This window comes from Puma concolor, chromosome A2 (genome assembly GCF_028749965.1).
Source record: "Puma concolor isolate L17-30 chromosome A2, mPumCon1.1.hap2, whole genome shotgun sequence".
NCBI classification, from domain to species: Eukaryota; Metazoa; Chordata; class Mammalia; order Carnivora; family Felidae; genus Puma; species Puma concolor.
Window position 1 is genome coordinate 1,750,310 of NC_141668.1, and position 23,921 is coordinate 1,774,230.

A 23,921-nucleotide genomic window follows, 5' to 3' on the forward strand; every position below is an offset into this window, starting at 1 on the left:
AATCACAGGCGGTGTGACACGATTTTGCTTGTACCAGGCCCCACACTCACAGGTGACAAAGTGCTGTATTTTCCCGCCCAGCAGGCTGGGAGCCCTCGGGCTGGCCAGGCGTTTCCCGAGGACAGTCCCCGGCCTGGCGGGCACACGTGGTGCCCCTGAGACCCCGGAGCCTTCCGACTGGCCGAAGGGAGGGTGAGCGGGGACCAGAGGCCCCGCGGGGCCCCCTAGGATCCAGGCACCACGTGGGGACCGGAGACCCTCTGACCACCATCAGATCTGTCAATGGCCTCGCTCCCGACACGGTCCCTCCAGGCCCCCGTCCTCTGGTGGGGCAGTGGGGGGATGACCCACCACGGACTCTCACCCGAGATGGCCGCCAAACACACACGTCTCCTCACGACGAGTGGCCGCTGCTATTTGGCTAGATGGTTCCCGGGCGCTCGGTCGGGCGGCCCTGGCACCGCGGTGACCCGGCCGGGCAGGGGCAGGGGCAGGGACCGGGCTCACTCGGGGGGGGGGGGGTGTCGTGAATCGCACCCCAGGGGAGCAGCTCTGGGGCTCCCCCTCCCGCGGCGGGGCTCACAGACTCCCCCGCGGGAACACAGAGCTGGGGCCACAGGACCGAAGTGCACGGATCCACTCGCACACGCGGGAGAGGAAGCAGCAAGCCCGCCTCCCAACGCCCAGGCTGTCTTCTGGGATTTTCTCTGGCACGGTTCTGGGCGGATTTACAGGGTGTGTGAGGCAGGGCCGCCTCTGGGGACAGTGGGGCCGGGGCAGGCCCGGTGTCCCCAGCCCTCCCCAGGCCTGGCCTCTGCCGCAGGGGGAGGGCTCCGCAGCCTGGTCTCTCGGCCTCGGCCCCACAGGTGCCCAAGTAGAAAAGCAGACCCTGTCGGCCCTGTTAAACCTGATCTAGAAAACAGAGCGCTCTAGCAAGCTCATTGTCTACGTGAGTCAAAAGTGCAAGGGTGCTAATGAGCATTCGATGGATTCCACCTGCTGGTCCGGGGCCGGATTGAAAGGCACTTCCTTCACTAATCCCAAGGTTGAGGGCGAGGCTAAAATAAATCTCAAATAATCACGTCGTATTTCTGAGGCGTTAAATAAGCGGGCTCTATGCCCTGAACACAGGAACCCGCTTTCCCGCACGCGGGAAGCACAGGGCGTGCTCCCCGGGAAGCCCGCGCTGCTCGCGCACTGCTTCTGCGTCTTGTCTGACAGTGACGCCCTCGGGCACATCTGCTCAGGGCCGGGTGGCTCTGGGAAATCAGAGGTTTGGCCGAGCCCGGGCGAATCCAGTAATGACGAGAGGAGAAATAACCTCAGCCCTCGGGGTTGAGGCGTGTGGTGCCCGGGCGGGGCGGGGGAGGGGTGCCGGGATGGCTTTCAGCACCTGCCGTCATCTTGTACTTTTCTGCGAGCCTTACTTTGCTCTCATTAAGGATGATTTTCCCAGAGACAGCAAAAACGTCGCGAGCTGTCCATCGGCTTTTCAGAAGCATGGTAGTGATACAGACCTTCGGGGTAGGGTTCGTGGGACACTGGGGACTGAGAAAGAAGAATGGCCTTAGAGCCCATCCTCTTGGTCCTGAGAAGCAGTACCGCTCAGTCAACAGGCCCCTCCTGGGTCTAGATAAGAGCCTTCCTGGAGACGAACAGTGCTGGGTGCTCCGAAGGACACGAAACTCGTGACAGGTTGTAAAATCGGACTCCGGGAGTCAGAAGTGCCCTTACTGCTGCCCGTGTCAGGCTGTCAGCCAAACTGACACGCACACGTTCTATCTCAGGAGTCACTGCCAGAAACACACCCTCCGGGGCTCAGGTATGGCTGTGGGTACCACAGGTGAGGCCACCAGAGAGCTAGGGAGTCCCGCTCACTCAGCTGCACTCCCGGACCTGCCCCCCCGTCTTGTCCCGGGGATTTTACCCGAGGTCTTGTCTGCTGCTGCACTTAGGGTGACCGTCCCCATCACGGTTTTCTGGGACTTTCCCGGTCTTAGCACCAAAAACGTTCCATCCTAGAAGTCCCGATAATATAAAAACAGGGAGGGGGACAAAACGTAAGAGACTCTTAAATATGGAGAACAAACAGAGGGTCACTGGAGGGGCTGTGGGAGGGGGGGATGGGCTAAACGGGGAAGGGGCACTAAGGAATCGACTCCGGAAATCATTGTCGCACGATATGCTAACTAATTTGGATGTAAATTTAAAAAATAAATTGGGGCGCCTGGGTGGCTCAGTCGGTTGGGCGGCCGACTTCGGCTCAGGTCACGATCGATCTCGCGGTCCGTGAGTTCGAGCCCCGCGTCGGGCTCTGGGCTGACAGCTCAGAGCCTGGAGCCTGTTTCAGATTCTGTGTCTCCCTCTCTCTGCCCCTCCCCCGTTCATGCTCTGTCTCTCCCTGTCTCAAAAATAAATAAAAATGTTAAAAAGAAAAAAAAGTTTCCATCCTGAGAACCCCCCGGATTCCTGGACAAACCGGGACAGCTGGTCACCTTGCCTGCTCTACTCAACGGACAGCATGAGGCAGACATGAGAAGAGTGTGACTTAAGGAGCTGCCGGTGAACCCATCCCGAGTCCCAGAGACCTCGCCCATGTCATCACAGGTGTTCACAAACCCACCTGAACATCAGAGAAACACAAATAGCAAATTGAGTTCATAAGCAAAGCAGTTCCAAGACGGTCAGTGGAGGAGGCTGGCCTTGAGTTGGGCTGGTGGCCGTGCTGGCCGGGCCTGACGCACCTGGTCCCTTCTACACCTTAGGACCGACCAGGCGGCATGTCTACAGAGGGTCATCATTGCCTTGTTAGAATGGGATTGCATACTGTGATGCCTGATGTTTTCTTTAATTTTTTAAAAAGTTTACTTATTTTTGAGAGAGACAGAGACAGAGTGTGAGCAGGGGCAGGGGCAGGGAGAAGGAGACACGGAATCTGAGCAGACTCCAGGCTCTGAGCTGTCAGCACAGAGCCCGATGCGGGGCTCGAACTCACGAGCGGTGAGATGATGACCTGAGCTGAAGTTGACCACCCAACCGACTGAGCCACCAGGCCGCCCGATGTTTGTTTCCAATAGCACACAATGTGACAAAACTGTGCTCCAGGCCTAGACCCTGGACCGCGAACAGTAATCATACTGGAGACTCAAGGCCACACAGCTGGGAGTTCTGGAAGCTTGGCAGTGCACCCAGGGCTTCCCTCCACCTGGTGGGACTTCACTCACGACAGGTCCCTGCCACCAAGCTGGGGAGGCTGCAGGACCATGCTCCTCGGACCCCACTCCCCAGCCTGATGACCTTGGCGGGTCTTGCACTGGCCACGGCCAGTAATAATATGTTCAGATGCACAAGTCAGAGAATCGCTTGTTACTACGTCAGCAGACTAACAATGGGTAGAGTTTCATCCTTCCAGGGAAAGGGGAGAGGACTGTACGAAGACTGGTGTTTTGTGCCTTTAAGTTTATTTTTATTTATTTAAGTAATTTCTACATTCAACGTGGGGCTTGAACTCCCAACCCCGAGATCAAGAGTCGCGCGCTCTACTGGCTGAGCCGGCCAGGGGCCCCACTGGGAAGACTCATTTCAAAATAAGAATGCCAGCTGATAGTGTAGGAGGAACGGCAGAATTAGAAGCTTACCATTTTGCAAGCCCAGTGGCCTTGACCTTAATGGAGCGATGGAACTTAGCACTGGCGGTCACAAGCAGCGGGCTGCCCCCAAAGGGTTTACCCCCGGCTCGCAGGCACATCCAGGATTCCGCGGAACACTTGGCCGGGCCTCTTCAAAAGCCCAGCGTCACGGACTTTTTTAAGAAACAGAGAGGAGGGGGGAACCCCTCCTACCTTAAAAAGAAGTGACAAGGAGGAGTGTTCGGGCCTTGGCTGTGCTCCTGGGGTAGGAAACAACAGCTCTGGAAGATTCGCTTCAGCACCGGAGGCTCGAACACTGGCTGGAGTGTTGGGGAGTCTGGAGCTGCGCTAGCGTCCCTGCGCTCGGGGCGCTCACGGCACCGCGGCTGCTGGTGGAGGTACAGGCTGATGCTTTAGGCGTTGGGTGCCCTGATGTGTGTGTTTTCAAATGACGCCAGCACAACACGGGGTGGGTATAAACGCACGTGGACGTATATATAAAGAAGAGAAAAGGCAAAGATGGCAAACGTTAACTGGCAAACCCAACACACAAGTGGAAGAATTTGCCCTCTTTTTTGGAAATGCTTGTGACAAAGCAGAACGAGGGGAATGGTCCACTACCAATGACTCTCTAGAGAGAAGAAAATGCCAAGCCCCGGCCTGGTTTTGTACCTCCTGCTGCCCACGAGGGGCGCTCTAGAGCGCAGGTGCAGGTGGCTACCTGGCTGGGCTGCAGGCTGGGGAGGGCCCTGCCGGAGCAGAGGGCGCGTGGGAGAAAGAGAGCACGTGGGGGGGGGGGGGGGGCAAGCTTCGGGGGAAGGGGTGGGAAAGCGTCGCCTTGATAAGCCTCGAAGGTCAGTGGCCCATACATCCTTGTTTGGACACGCTCAAGGTCAAAACCACTCGGCCCCGGTGGCCCATGGGCACACACACGGCATTGTTTCCTGAGCCCGCTCAGCCCTCCCTGCTCCTGACTCCACCTCTGCACCCTTGGAGCACTGGACACTGGGCCCGATTTCCCTTTCATCATCTTATCGCGCAAACATAACTTTTCATCATTTATCCTGCTGTGCTCAAGAGAAATGTCACCTTCTTGTGACCTCGACCTTGCAGTGGCCAGCCCCCTCCCGCCAGCGTCCTCAGTGTGGCACAGGATACAAAACCTCACCGGTGGGAAAAAGGAAAGCAAAGATCTCTGCGCCTGGATGACTTTTCTGAGAAAACCCAAGTCCCCCCGACCTCTGGCGTCCCTGTCTGTCACGATGTACACGAGCACCACACATGCACCTGTTCACGCGTCCTCAACCCTTCATGCTCCGGGATGTGTCAGGAGGGTCTCAGGGGGCTCTTGGCTGCCTGTGGTCTCTGCTCAGAGCGCCAGAATTCCGTGCTCGGGTCACCGGACTCCCTGCCACGGCTCCCGCCTCCAGGTGGCGTGTCTGAGCCCTTGACCCTGACCTCTGTGGGGTCCAGGGCCCCAAAGGTCAAACCCCCCTCTCTCGCAAGCGTCTGTAGAAGGGCCCCCGGCTGCTGCTGCCCTGACCCTGGTGCGGCACGCCCGGCTGGGCAGGTCACAGGAACCGGCCCCCTGGTCTGTGACCAGTACACCCCCCTGCCCTTCCAGAGCCCTGATTCGTCAAGGTCTTTGAAACCAGCTTCAGCGACTCAATCTTGCCAATAATCCTTCCATAGTTTGCTATCACTGACCGAACCCCCACCTCCTCAGTGTGGACACAGGGACTCAGGATCAGGCTCCGAGCACACCTGTGGCACTGCTGCCGTGTCCTTGGCCAGGCCACAGCAGGGATCTGGGCTCAGGGACCCGTGCCTGGCGGCCCCCAGTGTCCCCAGAGTGCCCTTCTCAGCTGCTCCCTGTAGAAAGCGCTGGATCCCTGTCCCTCTGGGCAGCGCTGGCTGCCCCCCTCACAGGTCCAGAGCACTTCCGCTATCGGGCCGTTGGGTCACACTTCAAGGTCCCGGCACTCAGACTACAGCCCGAAGGACGGCCCCGGGCAGGCCCCCCCGGAAGTGCTTCACAGAATCGACCATTCCGGTGTCCCTCAGGACCTCCTCAGAAGGGGCTTTGAGCAGACGCAGGTCAGAGACAGCACAGCCACACGAACAAACACATCCACGCACACAACACCGAGCAGGAGGCGGGCCACGGAGGGGGTGAGATCCGAGAGGAATCCCCCCTGCTGCTGGGTCCCACACCAGGTCGCGCCTGAAGCACACCACTGCCATCCCGTCGCCAGGACCCTGCGATAGGGATGCTATTTGTGCTCACGGGACTCAATGACAAGATGCGTGCCCTGGGTCCAGGGACGGGGCAGCCGGACGAGGGACAAGGCCAAGGAAAGGACTGCAGAGGCCCCGCGGAGAGCTTGAGTGTCAGGCAGGTATCCTGTGACGCCCAGCATCTCAGCCTTCGGTGCAGGAAACAGAAGCCACTCTTGCTATTTCCAGCGAGAGGTGTGCCGCGAGCAGATCAGATGCTGGCGGGAGCCCCGGAGGGCCGGCAGGTCACGTGGCGGGAAGCTCCTCTCGCTTGACCCGGAACAGGCCCAGCTGCTCGTGAACGTGACCCAGAGAACCCCAGACAGCAAGTGACTGCTGCCTCACCCAGGCGGTGGGGTGACTGTGGATGCAACGCTAGGTTAGCACGGTTCCCCCGCCCTGCTCACAGACCGGTCGGCTGGCCGGTGTGGACCCCAGCCGACATGGCCTCCATCAGCCCCAGCTGTCATCGGTAGGACAGACTGACGTCACGTTCTCCTGATGGGACGCGCGGAGAAGGGAACGAGAGTGTAGCTTGGGTCATCAGGGAACAGCAGAAAGGCCCACGCAGACGGCCGTCCTAGCCTCCCGTCGACGTTCACTCCCTGACTCTGGCAACTGGAAGGCGCCCGCAGGAAATACAGAGTCGCTTAGCGAAACAGGACGTGACGATGCAGCTTTCTCTCAAGCGGTTTGGGAAAGGACCCTGGGCCTCGCTACCCGGCCAGCCACGGAGAGGAAGCACGAACCGCCCGCTCCCGTGTGGCAGGGTGGGAAGGGTGCTCAACTCTCGGGACTGTGCCCACTGCCACCTGGCCCACGTGCAGGCTCCGAGCACGGCTCACCGTGATCAGCGAGTGAACCGGGCCTCCCCGCCAGCCCCCCCACCCCGGGCTCCTCTGAACCCAGGCGCCAAGTCTGAGGGAACCCACACACACGCATCACTGTTTTACCCAGTAAGGCCTAATCAGCTTACAAAGGAGGCAAAGGTGATTTGTTAGCTTAATTTTGTGAAAAAAACACCCGGGTATTTTAGAACTTTGGAGGATGAGATCTGCATTATGAACGCCTTATCAAAATTCTGTTTTAAAACAATGTAAACCTGGGGCGCCTGGGTGGCGCAGTCGGTTAAGCGTCCGACTTCAGCCAGGTCACGATCTCGCGGTCCGGGAGTTCGAGCCCCGCGTCAGGCTCTGGGCTGATGGCTCAGAGCCTGGAGCCTGTTTCCGATTCTGTGTCTCCCTCTCTCTCTGCCCCTCCCCCGCTCACACTCTGTCTCTCTGTCTCTCAAAAATAAATAAACATTAAAAAAAAAATTAAAAAAAAAAAAATGTAAACCTTACGGAGCAGTTGCAAGAATGTAACAGTTGGTCCGTATAAACTTCACCCAGATCCACTAATGGTTAACATCTTGCCTCATTTGCCTTATCTCGGTCTTTGGGCTCAGAGGGAGGGAGACACATGTATTTTTCAGGAGGAGTCTAAACCATATGCTAAGTAGATTTCGTAAAAATGGAAAGGTAAGGTGCAGACCTTAGTATACCAGGAGACCTCTTCTTTCAAAATAAACCTTCACAAGCAGTCTAAATACAAAAAATATTTTTATTTACACATTTTAATACATTAAAAAGTTCGTTCCTTATGTCTCTACTTTGAAGATGAAATCCCGTGCAGGCGCCTGGCCGACTCCGTCGGTGGAACAGGCAACCAACCCTTGATTGTGGGGTTGTGAGTTCAAGCCTCAGGCTGGATGTAGAGATCGTTTACAAAGGAAAAAAAAAAAAAAGACAAAACTCCCTACAGACAGCTTCTTTTCATAAATTCCATCAATACAATAGCAGTTCTCAAACTGCATCACCAGAAGTCCAAGAATTCACAGACACCCAGCACTGGCTGCATTCTTTTCAAAGGCAGATTATTGTACTGCATTTAAAAGACCTATACATTTAAAGCAAATTTGAATTCACAGCTTTTGGTCAAGATACAATCATTTACTTAAAGCATACCGACACGTGACAACCCATATTTTGTTAAAAAAGGCGTTTATACTTAAAAAGGACAGGTTTATGGATAATCTGCCATAGTACAAATTCAACAACTCAGACATCGGGGATTGAGTCAGAAATATATTCCATGGAAAAGAGACATTCTTACTGTTTTAACAATAAAAGACGATATAAAAGTGGGATTCAACCTGCACAAGTTTATCTTCTACGAAATATCAGCTTGGGCTCATCCACACCTCTGAGGTCTGGGGCGTGTGTCATGGATGAGGGGGGACCGTTCTGTTGCAGAGAAGCTTCTCTCAATCTTGGCAGCCGCCCCCACAGAGAATGGCCTCAGGTCAGTTACGGGCGTCCTCGGGGAGGCAGGAGCTGGCACCGAACGCAGATCGACTGTGCGTTAAGCACACAGTTTAGTTCGATGGGCACATTTCTCTTCAGGGCAAGACCTCTGGACGCGGGTCGCTGTGCGCAGACAGGTGGCGTGAGCGGAACGGACCTTGTCCAGCCTGGTCACCGCCCAGCAGACGTTCTGTGAAAAAGCCCCTCGGTAGAGTTGGAGGCTCTCAGCACGCTCCTAACACAGGCTTCTTTGTCGTGCAGGTTCAGAACCGGCTGCGAGACACGGGGCTGCGGGGCGGCTGCTGACTGTGGGGCTGACGAGCACGAGAGAGGCCAGAGCACCAAGTCTCCCGTGTTCCCTGCGCATCTCAAAACTGAAACCATTAGTTTAGGGACGCGCACGGAGACACACGGAGACACTTGGGACTTCACGCGGTGACTTCCAGACACGAACCGCTGTCGGGTCACGTGGAGACGACGTGTGAAAGTCTGTGACAAAAGGGGGGTTTGCACAGGAGTGGCCTCGCTCGGCTGGTGCAGCCTCCCACGGGGACCACTCTGAAGGACAGCGCGCTGCTGGGGTACGTGGGTTTATGGCACATAAAACACTAGTCTATACACACGTTTTGGTGACTTTTCAACAACTGAAGGTGACATGTAAGTCAAGTTTGCAGCATTTAAGACAGTGGAGCAGATCCTAGGAGCTGGAGAAACGACAGACACTTGCCCTCCGAGGACACTCACTTTTTCAGAGGATCGGCCGGAGTTTGCCGTGTGAGCGGGGGTGTCTTTTCTGCAGAAACGTTCACTCATCACACAGCGTCCCTCCTAGAACCAGGCTCGAAAGCCACACCTGCTAAGTGTCCACTATCTGGTGACGTCAAGGCTGTTTAGCAAAGTGCTTTGCCATCTGGAGTTGATGAGTAGAAGTGACAGACACAAACAGGAAGAGCGTCCTTCACCACGTCACAATTTTAGGCCAAGTGCTGGCGGGAAGCTCCACACACATCATGTCATACAGATATCTGCAAGGCTTACGTCACCTGCTGACTTTTCCAAAACATCTGCATTCCCAACACTTGAAATAGCCAGATATCAGGTACCACACTTAACTGATGGTTTTCGAACTTTTAACCAATATATAAAGACAAAAACACGCATCAACTTCTTTGTAACTGCACCCCCTAGTGGCCTACTTTGTCTATTAAAAGAGACCATCACCCCCGTGCCTGCACACCCACACCCGACCCAGTCTCGCAGCTCGGAGAACAAGTCCAGGGTCTGTCTGTTCTTCCCTCCGTCTTCTCCCAACTCCACTGTATATACATATACGTGAAAATGGGTGAAAACGTAAGTACAATATAACCTTAAATTAAAAAATTAGCTGAAATGCAGTATATTAAATACGACAGACCGTGGCATATCTCCACCAGGATTTACACACGGTCAGTGGAGTAACAAGCCTTTTGGGTTTAAAAGGGACATTTTCAGACAAATGACCATTCACTTGCCGTCCTTTGGCAGACTACATCCTCAGGGAAGCCTGGCCTTGCAAACTCTTTGTGGAGAGGTCGGCCCTCTCTCTCAGCACGCTGGCTTCCTCCGCACTTGCGTGCGTCTGCACGCTCTTCACCAGGAAGTGACTGATGAAGAGTTTCAGACCTTCTCTCAACATGCCCAGCTTCGGGCTGTCAGCCACTCTGGAAAGGAGTCGGAGAAACGTGTGTCAGCGATGAGCTGGCCGCTCCCAGACCACAGCTCTGGGATCTCCCGTCGGGAGACAAAACCTAACTGCTTTTAAAGAACAGAACTCTCAGGTAAGAGCTTAACAACCTATTCTACACGTCAGAGGTTATTAGTTTGCCCCTGGCAGGTATCGTGTTCCCCAAATCTAACGTGTAAGACGTGAGCTGAAGGCTAAAACGGAAAATAATTTATTACGCAGTGTGTTGGAACAGAACAAGCTGGCACATACCTTGCAAAAATTGAAGCCAGGTCTTCAACTTCAGTTTCCATTAACAGCATATATAACACTTTTCGTAAAAAGTGGACTCTGGGTTTATCCAATTCGCTGAATTCAACTACCTAACAGGAGTCAGGACAGAGAGAAAAAATTGCATTTAGTCCATTTCTTTCAACGATGTCCAAACATAATTAGAGTAAAAAATTACCTGCCGCCTGTAAGTAACCTACTTCCAAGTTTTATAAGACGAAGAGCTGTTAGCAAGGGTGGGGTCGCGGGCCTGTTACGTACTGAGGGCAGGAGCCTGCACGCCCTCGTCGAGTGCAACATGCCGCTGGGGGTTTATATGGGCGCAAAAGTTATGAATCAGGAATTCTAGAACTGAAGCATACTTATCTCCCTGCCTTAAAGAAACCACACCCAAATTAAAACCATACATACAAAGTTTAGGTCTGGGGAGAATCGCTCACACATACGTATACATACTCCCTGAGAAATAGACACGACTTTCGCTACACTTACAAGACAGAAAACTGTGCAGAAGGAAATCAGAGAACAGAATTACAGATATAAACGTGCATGAAACGTGACTTTCAAACTCATGCTGACTTAACCACAAAGAACTGTAAAAGGATACTCAGCACGGGGACAGGACAGTACTGTCCATGTGCAGGACTCGGTACGTGAGATGACATTACGTGACACCCGCAGATACACAGGCCCAGTAAGAGTTCAACAGCACACCTGAGAACCGGAGAGGTCCCAGCGAACGGGGCTAGGGGAGGACCCCGGGACAAGCTTCAAGGACATCTCTAGGCTCCACTGAATCCAGGGAAACATCGTACCCTACTCCATTCTGAGCTCAAAACTCGAGCAAACCGAAGGCAAGGTCTCTCCGGCAACGAGAAGGCACGTCCTCGCCACACTCCACAGTATTCCCATTTTCGGAATATGGCAGAAGGCTCCGTGCCTGGTTTTCAGTACAGTGGCCTAAACCTAATTCCACACCCGAAAGAGACACAGTCGACCTGCCTCGGTGCCCTGGTGGACACGTAAGCACAACCAGGAAACCGCAGCGGCCGTCTGTCTGCGGGTCAGGGAGCGGGAGGCACGAGTCCAGGCCACGAACACCCTCTCTGGCCCTCAGGCTCCCTCACTGTCCACGTTTCTAGGATGCCCAGGCCCGGGAGCCACCTCAAACTCCAGGTCCTCTGTCTCGGTTCCCCCGTCCACTCTAGACATCGGGGCACCTGCACGTCACTGGCTCGGACGTGACCCGGAAGCAGGGCAGGGCTGGGGCGCCCTCTGCTTTAAGAGACGCCGTCTGTCCGTCGCAAAGGGAGAAGCGGAAGCCCCGCACGGCAGCCCGCCAGTTCCCTGCCGCCCCGTCCTCCTCCTGACTCGACAGCGGCCAGTGCGGCTGTATCATTAGGGCCTGCGCGGGGACCCAAACTCCAGACAAGATTCTCTGAGAGGAGCAAAACCATAACAGTGCCTTCCTCTACCGAGTGCACTCACACCGTGAGCGACTCCGGCTACTTCTCACAGCGCTATGGTGTTACAAACACACTTCTCAGGGCCGCCGGGGGCGGGGACTGAGTCGGGTGAACGTCCAACTCCTGATTTTAGCTCAGGTCTTGATCTCACAGTTTGTGACTCTGAGCTCCGCATCTGGCTCCGTGCTGCTGGTGTGGAACCTGCTTGGGATTCTCTCCCTCTCTTTCTGGCCCTCCCCTGCTCATGCTCTCTCTCCCCAGGATAAACATTAAAAAAAAATGGAACAAACTGGGGCGCCTCGGTGGCTCAGTTGGTTAAGCATCCGACTCTTGATTTTGGCTCAGGTCATGATCTCACGGTTGTGGGACCGGGCCCTGCAATGGGCTCTGTGCTGACGGCGTGGAGCCTGCTTGGGATTCTCCATCTCTGTCTCTCCCTCTCTCTGCCCCTCCCCAGCTTGCACACATGTACTCTCTCTCAAAATAAATAAAATTAAACATGTTTCAGCTAAGTCAGAATCTAAGGAGACACATTTTCTTGAGGTACCAAACAAAAGCAACTGTGTTATTACTTTCACTGCTTTCAGCAATTCCACACGTGATACAAACCTTTAAAATGGAAAGTGGAAGTGACTTTGTCTTCAACAAGTGGGCTACCAGGTGAACCAAATTAGAGAAATTAGTGGCTGGCAAGTTTTCTAGGTCCCGGAATTTATCCCATATGCTGAACTGGAAAGTCATCTGATTGATTGAAAAAAAAAAAAAAAAAAAGAACAAAGTCAAAACGCAAGAAACTGTTAGTGCAAGTCGCTAGAATAGGCTCAAAGGCGCTCTACTACTCATGTGTCTGCAGTATCTTACGAGGTGAGTCGGGACAAGCCAGGAGCGACACGCCCTCCTGTCCCACACATGGTTTGCACAGCGTTTTCCCTCAAATCGGCAGAAACGGTAGAAGGAGGAGAAAAGGTCGGTGCAGGGCAGCATCCAGGAGGCCCTCCCCAGAGACGTGGGCCGCCAGACGCCCTCATCTGCAGCAGGAAAAGGCAGCGTGGCCATCGTTTCCCCTTCACTCTGCCTCAGCGATGTCCCCTGGCTCTGCCCCAGAGGGGCCTGGCCGTGGGACCGGTTCCCTGCATACCCTGTGGCCCCAGCCGGGCCCTGACTCAGGGCACTTGTGCCCGCTGGGCTGAGCCACACAGAAGGTCCGGGTCCAGGAAGACAGAGCGGAGCAGAGGTTACGGGCGGCCTGCTGACGGAGTTACCTGGAACCTTCTCTCGTGTTCACAGAACTTGCCGGCCAGGAACGCATAGAAGGGGTTGTAGCTTTTCTCCTGAAGGCAGCAATCCATGAGAACGTGAACGATCTCCCTCTCCTGTTGGTCCCTGAGCCCAAGCCTGCGAACAGAGATGGTGATGAGTACGAAAGCGTAGAGGAGCACAGCCGGCCGGGCAGTTTGGGTAAAGGAGAGCTGAGGAGAGGAGGCGCGAGTCACAGGACAGGTGCCACGGACAGGCCTGTCCTTGCACCCGGGAGTTCCATTCCGTGTGAAGCAAATAAAGGAAAGTTAACTCCTATCACGTCTCCTGAGAAGGGTTTTGTAAGGGTTCACGGACACTTGAAGAGTCTTACCACAACCAATTACAGAAACTACACCAGGATGTTTTTAATTTAGAAAAAATCAGAAAGACAACCTCGATAGGAAGATTCTAAGCGATTTACGACAACCAACAGTCACTGAGAAGAATCAGTTGGTCACCCGACACTTTTCATCAAAATATATCGAACATGTTCTACTCTGGAACCACTGGCAGCCGGCGACGCCTGGAGCCAGGCAGGGGAGGAACGGGACGGCCCGGCTGCCCCGAGCGCATCTGCTCTGACCCCTCCACCCCGTGACGTAGACCTCAACTGTGCTGCTTCCTTCCACAGCATCTCAGCAAACTGCACATCCAAGTGTTCACACACACACTCACTTCAGAAGCTTTTCAAACGCGTCCAAAAAATCTTCACTTGTCATTATTGTGCAGAATATGTTTCTCCTGACATCGGTGTTCATTCTCTGCTTCCTGGCGAGTTCTAGTATCTTCCCACTAACCTGTAAGAGGGGTAATTAAGACACAGACCACACATGTTTTAAGCAAAAGCGAATTTCATTCACTGTCTTTACTAAGTTTCTAAAAGATAACATGTACGTCTTTGTGACTTTACAGAGGACTGACTTAACTGTGAGTTATACGTAAATATGTATGTGTGAGTGCCAAATCTTTATCCCTGGGTGAGCCCCACAAAGAGAGAACGGCAGCAGGAGACCTAGAGGGCCGCAGGAGGAGAAAAACTGCCTGCTTTGGGGGGCTTCTCAGAGCGCCCCCATCTGTCCGTCTAGACAATAACGACATAAACTAGACAGAAGTGGCTGCAGCCAGAAGAGCCAGGACGATGAAGGAGGACATGGGATCCTGGGACAAAAAAGGGTGTTAGGGGAAAGTGAAGGAAATCCGAGTAACACGTGAACTTTAGTTAATGATAAAACACAAAGAAAATGAGGATTTCTGACCATCTGAAATGCAAGCTTAACGGACCGGTAGCCACCTCTCCCGGGAAACCCCTGCCTGCATCTCAAGTCTGGTATCTGCAATGTGAGCGTTCGGCCTTCGTGTTTCCCTCATTCAACTTTTGAGTCCTTAACGTAACGTATTCAGGGACTTGAGAAACAACAGAAACGGAGTTAAATTCTATCAGCAAACGGTAACAGTTTCTGTAAGGTTTCTGAATGAACCCAGGGGTCTCGTACCGTCCCCGTGGGCCGCCTCTCCGTGACCTTCTGCTGGCTGTTGTCAATCATGGGGGCCCCGCTCCACGCGGACCCCACAATCCACCAGCGCCCGGTCTGCTCTGCGTTCAGGATGCCGTCCCAGGAGACGCGGAGCTGGGTTTCCGTGCCTGAGCCGGTGCCGCGCACCTGAGTGAAGAGAGGGAGCTTGTAAAACACTTCAGCTGGTTCAGTCTGTACTTTCATCACCCTTGGCTTTGCCTGTTGTTCATAACGGGATTTCTGATTTGTATTGTTTTTTTGTTTATGTTTATTTTTGATAGAGATAGTGTGAGCGGGGGAGGGACAGAGAGAAAGGGAGACACAGGATCCCAAGCAGGCTCCAGGCTCCGAGCTGTCAGCAGTGAGCCTGACGTGGGGCTCAAACTCACGGACCGTGAGATCGTGACCTGAATCGAAGTCAGACATTCAACTGACTAAGCCACCAGGTGCCCCTGGTTCGTGAATATTGTGATGGGTCACCGACCAATGGGATAGTTGACCAGTTTGGAATGATGCCAAAGTGAGACGTGAACTCTCACACTGCCCCGTTTGGAGAGTTGTCACGCCAGGAAGACGCTTGCACTCAGGTCCCAAGGACAACTGCACGGAGCTGGCGGTGAGAACCGCTCTGTGCCTGGGGTCTGCGAGTCAGTGATTCTGGACCTGCCCAGAGTCGGGGCCGAAGCACCCCCTGGCTGGGGGTGGGGAGGTCAGTGGGTCTCAGCTGTGGGCCCACATCTGGAGAACTTAGGGAGCTTCAACAGCCGACTCCCACCCCCATGGTGTGACCTCACTGGTCTGGGTGGGACCGTGGCCTGAGCCTCTTTCAAAGCGATCGGAGAATTCTATCGCGCAGCTGAGTCGAGCACCACAGGCTAAGTGTCGGGGACGCTTAAGTCACAGGGACGCCTCGGCACACAGACCACTCAGAGGGTCTCACCACAGAAACACGAAGCTTCCTTCCAGGATCCTGAACTCTTACTAACCGGATGTGGCACCTAACAGCCCCAACTACCGCCCAGGTTCCACGAGGAGTTCAGGCAGGCACAGGAGCTCTGAACAAGCAAGAAGTCCAAGGGCCTCACCAGAGCGCGTTGTAATTTCCTCAGCTTCTCCACAGGCTCAGGGTCGTAGCCGGGGATCTTGCGCAGGTCATTGTTCTTCAGCGCCAGCATGGTCTCCAGCATAAACCGAACCTTTAAGGAAAAAAACGAAAACAAAAGCGTCCCTTCGTACGGTGCAAACCCGAGATGGAAAGAACTAACCCAGCCGTGCACACCGCGGACGGTGAGCCAGCCTGGTCCTCAGGTAGACGGTCTCCACTAACCTGACCCTCCTGCTCAGGACTACAAGTTTTTTTCTTGTTGTTCTCCTTTTTTTTTTTTTTTTAAATGTTTATTTTTGAAGGAGAGAGAAAGAGAGCGCGCACACGGTGGGGGGGCAGGGGAAGAGAGAGAAAGAGACACAGAATCTAAAGCAGGCTCCAGGCTCCTAGCTGTTAGCACAGAGCCCAACACGGGGCTCGAACCCACCAACCATGAGATCATGACCCGAGGCAAAGTCAGACGCTTAACCGACTGAGCCACCCAGGCATTCCAGGACTACGTGTTTTAATACCCGACGTCCTCTGGGACCCAACCACCCCCCTAAGATCTCACGTTCTTTCCTCCACCCCCACCACCTCTGACCTGCCCCCTGCACCTCCCAACCCCACAGTCTTAGCTATTCTCTCTCCATTACATTTTAACGTCTTCCCCATTCCTGGTCTTTTTCTTTTTCTAACTTTTAAATCGGAAATAATGTCATAGAGAAAAGCTTTTCATGTAACTTTCTCTGAGATTTCCCCCGATACTACCTTTTGATCGAGAGAGTAATTCACACACCATAAAACTCATCCACATAAAACCGTATGAGCACATTCAGGGGGGTGCAGCTATCCCGATCAATTTCAGGACATATTTATCACCCCCAGAAAGAAGCTCCAAACCCATCCCATCCCCCCCATCCCCCCCAGCCCCAGGCCACAGAGCCTACTTCCCGCCTCCAGCGACTTTTGTCTTAAACTTGACCTCTGAGCGTTCAACCCAGGGACAAGTGCTTCCTTGGGAACTCTGGGACCCGGCCGATGAGATTCCTCACGCTCCTCCCTCAACAGCCCAGATGAATGCTGGTCCTCTGAAACCATCAGGCTCTGTCCACTGCCCAGCAGATGCCAGCACCTCTTCATAGCTGACCCAGCACTTTCATTCGGGACTCCCAAAGTGGGCCAGCCTTCCCTCCTGCGTCTGTCTCCTCTCCTACTGTCCTGCTGTCCACTGGCAGTGACCCCGGCCCTTCCTTTCCTTCACACTCGCCTTCCCCCTCCAACCCACTTCTAACCCCTAAACCCACATCTGCTGTGACCATGCTGCCGCTCCCCACCGGACCCTGCAGTGGGGTCTCCCTGCCCTGACCACCTCCCCCTTTCTTTACGTTTTTTTTATTTTTTGAGAGACCGAGCACAAGCAGGGGAGGGGCAGAGAGAGAGGAAGACACAGAATCTGAAGCAGACGCCAGGCTGAGCTGTCAGCACAGAGCCCGACACGGGGCTCACGCTCACAAACCATCAGATTGTGACCTCAGCCGAAGTCGGAGGCTCAACTGACTGAGCCCCCCAGGCGCCCCACCTCCCCCTTTTCTACGGGGTAGTGAAAGTGGCATTAGCACACTCAGAACCCTTCAGGTGCCTCTAGGATAAAATCCCAAGGCCCTGAAAGGTTTACAAGCCTCCCGAGGCCAGCCTCAGCTCTTTCGTCCTGCCCCGCCCTCAGGAATGCTCCCCTCGATCCCTTCTCTCCGCCTAAGTCCACAAGGGCTGACACCTGAGCCCCAGCCACATGGCCTTCCTCAGGAAACGTTTTCTCAGTGGGTAAATGTTAAATAAGCCAATTCTGAAATTCACAAAATACCTGAGCTCTTAGTAGGAAAAAAGTCCATTCACCTATTGAAGAGAAACCACAAAACCCGGTGGGGCAGAAGACAACGGGGATCGCTAAGAAATGAAAAGCAATTTTACCCAAAATACTTGATTTTAAGCTCTGGTCAGTGTGAGCAGTTAGGCACTTAGGAAGCAGGCCAGGTAACGCACTCGTACCCTCGTCTGGTCCCGGAACTTGCCACCTGCCTCGCTGGCTTTGGCCTGGGCCTCCAGGATTAGTTCCTTAAGCGACAAAGCATCATCTTTTCTCAATGAAAAGCCCACGTTTTTCAGCATTAACAGGATCAGTTCAATATCTTTTTCTGTGAAAGTTCCGATAAGTTTTTTCAAAATGTCAAAGACAAGGAGAGACTGCACCACGTGGAAGTTATACAAGTGGGCGATGACAGTGAACAGGTTCTCACACTCTCTGTCTTCGCCTCCGTTCTTGTAGATGGTGTCAAACCTCCTCACCACGGCCTCCAAAAAGTGAGCACCGACCTGGACAAGGCAGAAAAAATATCACCGCAAACATGCAAAAATCAATGTTGGCAAGCTCTTCTCAGGGATCCTTCTTCCTCCTGCAACGAACTTGAACGTCTAGTGCTTTTTAAATTAACACAGAAAATATACAGCTACTAAGTTACAGACTCTATGGCAGCTTGAGCTCGGCTCCAGCTAAGGCTGGAGGGGGCAAGAGAAGCAGGGACACAGAGCCCGTGGGGAGGTGTGTCCACACAGCAGCCGAGGGAGGACAGCCTGGGATGCTGACGGTGACCCCGAAGGGGCACCCCGTGGTGAATGCTACATCCCGTTCAAATATAATCCAAGACAGAAAGTAGAATTCTGCAGACATCAAGAAAAATTCAGGCATAAAACATATTTAAGTATGTCTTCAATCACACAAACAGAATAATATCAACATTTGTCAAAATTTTAGATTCCAGTTAATATCTTCAGAACAAAATATAACTTTACTATAATATGAGTAACATTCATGTGACTAAAGTTACTTAAGAATATGCCTTAATTCTGACTTAGAGATGTAAAAAAAAAAATTTTTAATGTTTATTTATTTTTGAGAGAGCAAAAGCAGGGGAGGAGCAGAGAGAGAGGGAGACATAGATTCAGAAGCAGGCTCCAGGCTCCGAGCTGTCCACACAGAGCCCGATGCGAGGCTCGAACTCATGAACCATAAGATCATGACTTCGGATGCTCAACCGACTGAGCCGCCCAGTGGCTCCTGATTTGGAGATTTTAAAGCAAATCTGCACAAGCCTGACTTTTATTTTCAGTAACTGGCAGCAGGGGTCTGTGACAGACTCTTCTCCCACGAATTCCTGCGAGGAGGTCCTTCTCAAGAACTGAAAGAAAAGCTAACGGACCCAGTCCGGACAGCTGGTCAACCGCTGGCAGAAGCGGACACTGTCCACTAAGCATCGTGACGACTCCCCGGGGACGAGCCATTCCAGGTGTCCTCCATACCGTGCGTGGGGGTCTCAATGACACGTGGGACCCATCGCCTCATGCCGTCCGACCCAGGGGTCCTACCTGCTGTGGCTGCTCGGGGTCTACGGCTGTTACCGGAACTCCACTTACCGTCTGCGTTAAATCCTTCTGGTTACGAAGGGCACCGGTGTGACCCCGGGAGGCCTGGGGCGCACTAGAAAAGCCCCGGGGGCACCGCGTCGCGGCACACACAGGGCACTCGGGAGTGGCGTCCAGGGAGTCTAGCACACTTCACCGTGAAGAGAAGGGACTCACGGCGTCTTATGTGAGGACGGCCCTTACAACACAAACGATTACTTCTGGTAGGTGATTCTCCAAGTAGGTGGGAAACGGAATGCTGCCTGGGAAGGTTGTGGCTTTACCGTAGGAGGTGACCCAAGAGGACTTCTCAGAATGGGAGCAGTCACCGCACGGCCTCCCTGAGGCTAAGGCAGAGGGCCAGGGGCAAGGACGCGCCTGCGGGCTGCCCGCAGGTGGCCCCGGGGGCTCCGAGCCTGGCCCCGTCCCGCGTCTCCTCACGTCATCAAACCCGCCGTCACTCCCAGTCTGGTGGCCTCACGCCCAGTACGAACACCTGAGCAGACAGACCACACGGACTGCCGTGCTCCGAGCATCTGGGGCAAGTCTCTGTTAGAGCGGGGAGCACGATGGAGGCAAGTCCGAGACGCCAGGCCCGAGCAAACTAACGGCGACGGGGGCCATCAGAACGGACCGGACACGAAACCAAGTATTTGGGAACGCGGTTCGGACGACGCGGTGGCGACAAAGCAGCACCTGCCTTCCGGAGCCGCCTGTGGACACAGCCATCACGCAGGGAGAGGGACCCTACCTCCACGCCGACCGTGTGGTGAAGGACGCTGAGCAGGAGCACGTGCTCCATCACCAGCCTGCCTGGCATGGCCGCGCCTGGGGCACAGGCGCTCAGGAGGACGCCCGTCAGAGTGTCGTTCATGTCCTTCCTGCTGTGGGCCATGTACAGTTCCTCCAGCTGCCCACTTATGGAGGCCACGCTCGGCTCGCTCAACCTGCAGGCAGTTGTGAAGGCAGAGCGGCAATGACGCTTCTCATCAGGAATTACTTTCTAGGTCCATTTAAACAAATTAGAGTCATCAGTACCACTCTACACCCTATCCACGTGCCCGTCTGACCCACTAACAGCTCTTGGGTGGCCCCGGTAACGCGTGTATCCGTACACGGCACGCGATCCTCTGGGAGCCCGCAATGACCTAACCACTGTCTTCCTGCCTGCAGGAAGCATACACGGGACTCGAAGACCCCGGACACTATGCTGAGGGAGCTTCACTGCTGCCCTGATCCAGTGTCCCGGGCACAGGCAGGGAGCTGTCCTTACTTAGCATGTGGGGACGCACTGTTGGGAAGAAGTCCGTTTCCACCTTGGGCCAGAGGCCAGCGTAACGATTTCCACTCCTACACTGAGGAAAGGCTGCTCTGTGTCCTGGGCAGAGGGGAGGGCTGGACAGGTACATGAAGATCATGCACCATTCCTGTGCTGCCCCCGAGCGTTAAAATGGCATGTATGGTAGAATTCCAGAATTACCATGGAAACCGTGTTTTGTTTTTTTAATTAAAAACGAAGCAATGAGGGCTCCTGGGTGGCTTAGTCTGTTAAGTGTCCAACTCTTGACTTCGGGTCAGGTCATGATCTCATGACAGCATGGAGCCTGCTTGGGATTCTGTGTCTCCCTCTCTCTCTGCCCCTCCCCTGCTCAATCTTTCCCTCTCTCTCAAAATAAACTAAGAAACTTAAAAACAAAATAAAACAAAGCAGTGAGTGCAGGGGGAGGACTGGGTGTGACCACAAAGGCTAGCATGAGAGCTGTGGGGTGCTGGGAGGGTCCCGCCTTCACTGTGGGCAGGACCTGGAGCTCCCTGCCTGAGACCCTGCAGAGAACACACACTCTCAACCACGAGTAACGAGCAAGGGGACTGAAGCCCGCATTCCGGACCAGGAGCGCCGGTGCAGGGGGAGGCCCAGTCCTGCCAGGCCCGGTCCTGGGACTTCTCAGAACGACCATGACCATGTGGCTTTCAGAGTCTGAAGGGTTCAAAGTACCAAACAGAAAAGGCGGACATCCTGCTTTCCAAGGCACAGATCTGGCTGCACTAAGACAGGAACCGAGAGGGGCTGTTGTGGTCGATCAGCTTACGGGTTATTGCTGGGAAAGTTTCTACGTTCTCAGAACACAGACGATCTCTTTTCATGTCACAGGGTGACAGTGTCGCCAGGTTACCTGTTGATGAGACCTTGGACGTGTCTCTTCAGTCTTTCCAGTCCCTCCTTTTTCTGACCACTCACTGTCTCCTCAGCATGCCTCACGTGAGGTGGGACGTACTCTCCATCGTTTTCGCAAACACTCTGCTTGAAAAGACAGAAATAAATGACAAAAACTTTACACTGAACAAGTTCCACCTTTCTGTCTTCTATGCTCACGTTTACATATTACAGTCCCACGGAGCGGCAGGGGCTGGCCCACTGACCACTGCTGCTTAATCACCATCAGTAACGTACTGCATGCCGTGGGGAGCCCTGAGCCCCCCACTCCCCAGCCTGGTGGTGTTGCCACTGACGTTAGTGTTGGCACATCTCGTCCCCTTGTTTCTCCCTGTGACTCTTCAGAACTGGCCGTGACCCTCCGGCATCTGCCCACCAGAGCTCCACAGTCTACATACACCTGCTTGGGCTTAATTTACGGTCAGCACAGCAGGATACAAACACCGAAATTAAATGTACCACCGGTTTTGGAGGGAGACTGTTCTAAAATAACTTCAAAAAGAAAAGAAAAGAACTTCAAACTTGTTCAAAACTACTGTCTAAGTATACAAGACCAAATCAAAATCAATCCATTGCTCACTATTTCCCAGATTATCAACTGGGAAGGTTACAGATCATCACCATTGACCAACACTCTCCGGGTACCTAAGTGAGGGCTTTAGGGGACAAACATTTGTAAGGCATGATTCCTGCAGTCAGGGAGCTCAAACTTAGTTGCAGAAAACACATTTATGTACACAGAAACTGTTACTCTTGAGACACCCATCGGTTCAGTTGTCAATTATACCTCAACAGGCTGTGAAAGAACAGTTAGGGACAGTCCAAAAACCAAGTCCTGAGAGAGGAACCGAGAGCAGTTAAAGACTGCTCACAGAGCGCCAGGTGCTAAGGTTCCGGGGACAGACACGAGAGAGTGTTAGCTCCTACACTTAAGATGGGGAAAGACGCCCAGGGAAGTCTACGTGGACAGACAGACACGTTGAGAAGATGAAGACAGGCCCTGCAGGCAGGAGGGAGAAATGCATTTAGTTAGGCACAGAACGCTGGGACAGCGACACGCGGGAAGAGTGCACGCACTCCACTCATATGCTTGCCTTCAAGGTGCACGCGGAGGTGCCCCCCTCCCCCAAGGCAACTTCTGGGTGCTGGGTTCCGAACTTGATCTTCAACATAGGACTTTGTGGAAGGGGGTGCTGTAGATCAGCTTTATGTTTTAAAGATTCACTCTGGAAGCAGCGGGACAGGAAAACGACTAGGGAGGGCAGAGGTGGTGAGTCAGGGATGCTAGAGACATCCCCCCCCCACCCCGCCAAAACGACGGAGGCCCACTGGGAACAGAGCACAGGGGGAGGGAACTCAAAGTCAGGTTTAGAGACTGAGGCAGTAAGCTGAAGATATCATCTTAGAACGACCAGTGGGAATGGCCATTAAGCTTCTGATATAAAAAGTCTCCAGAAAGGTTTTCTCCCTTAACTCTTCATTATGGAAATTAAAAAACATAATAGACATAATAATCCGATTTACCCACACTTGGCTCAGCAACTACCAATAGATCAATATGTCACTTCTGTCCCACTCTGGCCACCACGCGTCATTTCGGGGAAAATTCCGGAGAATTTAGGTTGTCCACACGATACCTGATCTGTTGCGTCTGTGCCCGCGTCCTCAGAGGAATTTTCACTCGTTTCTTCTGCAAAACGGACTCTCTTTTTGTCCCTTTTCCACTTCGCTCTCCCCTCTGCCGCTTTTTTTGGCTTAATGTCTTCCACGTCGTCCTGCTCACTGTGCGCTCCCGCTTCCACCTTGTTCTTTTCTTCTTCTTCCTCCTCCTCCTCCCCCTCCTCCTCCCTTTCGTCCTCGGTGTCGCTCTCTAAGTCACTTTCGGGGACAGTCTGTCCGACATCCTCCTCCTCCTCCTCACTACTGCCTTCGTACGAGCCGCCAGTTCTTCCAGACCCCAGGGCTCCCAGGATGTAGTCGAGCCCATCGCGAGCAAAGCTAAGCGGCACGGAGCCACCGTCGCCCTTCCTTCTGCGCTTGTTCAAGCCGAGGCACCGCTCCAGCTTCCGGATCTCCCGGTCCTCCTCCTCGTTGGCTGCCAGAAGGGCCCGTTTCCGGGCGGCGGCGGCTGCGCCGGGTCTGATGCTCCCGGGGAGACCCCTGGCCTCGGGGCGGGCCCGGGCGCCCTTGGCCAGAGGAGGTCGCGGCTCGTCCGGGGGCGCCGGGACCCGACGAGGGGACCGCCGGCCGCCCTCCCCCTCCGCCCCCTCCGCCCGAAGGCCACTCGCTCCCCCGGCTCCGCCGCCGCCTGGGCCCGGGACCTTCGCCGGGTCCGCAGTCCTCTGCAGCCGGCGCGCCTTCTTCAGGTGCCGCTTCTCCTTCCTCAGCTCCCTGCGGCTTTTCCTCCCGCCCCGGCGCAAGCGCCCCTCCGCCCGGGGCCCGGCCGGGCCGCCGGGGGTCTCACCCTCGGAGGTCGCCTGCACGAACTCCTCCACCGCTAGCTTCAGCCGCTTCAGGGCCCCCTCCGTGCCGCCCCCCGGCCGGCGGCGCCCCCCGCGTCCGTGCTGCCCGCGCCCCCTTCGCCCACGCCGGCCCGTCACGCCCGCACTTGCGGACGCCGCCATTTTCCTGGATGCTCCT

The 23,921-nt window shown here is 54.4% G+C and overlaps 1 protein-coding gene across 4 annotated transcripts; it reads right to left on the reverse strand.

The window, feature by feature from the left end:
- Nucleotides 1-7,490: 7,490 nt before the first annotated feature.
- Nucleotides 7,491-23,921, reverse strand: NOM1 (nucleolar protein with MIF4G domain 1). Of its 4 annotated transcripts, none has more exons than XM_086685346.1 (12): nt 22,919-23,921; nt 21,241-21,368; nt 19,818-20,013; nt 17,657-17,980; nt 15,609-15,719; nt 14,503-14,670; nt 13,685-13,806; nt 12,973-13,105; nt 12,320-12,451; nt 10,227-10,336; nt 9,759-9,951; nt 7,491-9,378 (listed from the first exon to the last, which is right to left on the reverse strand). In XM_086685346.1, exons 1-11 carry the CDS (start codon nt 23,903-23,905, stop codon nt 9,777-9,779), a joined length of 2,586 nt encoding a protein of 861 aa, XP_086541472.1. In that variant the 5' UTR covers nt 23,906-23,921; the 3' UTR covers nt 7,491-9,378; nt 9,759-9,776. The 4 variants fall into 4 exon arrangements, with proteins under 4 accessions (XP_086541472.1, XP_086541465.1, XP_086541456.1 ...); XM_086685339.1 differs by having other exon boundaries at nt 7,491-9,567; XM_086685330.1 differs by having other exon boundaries at nt 7,491-9,951.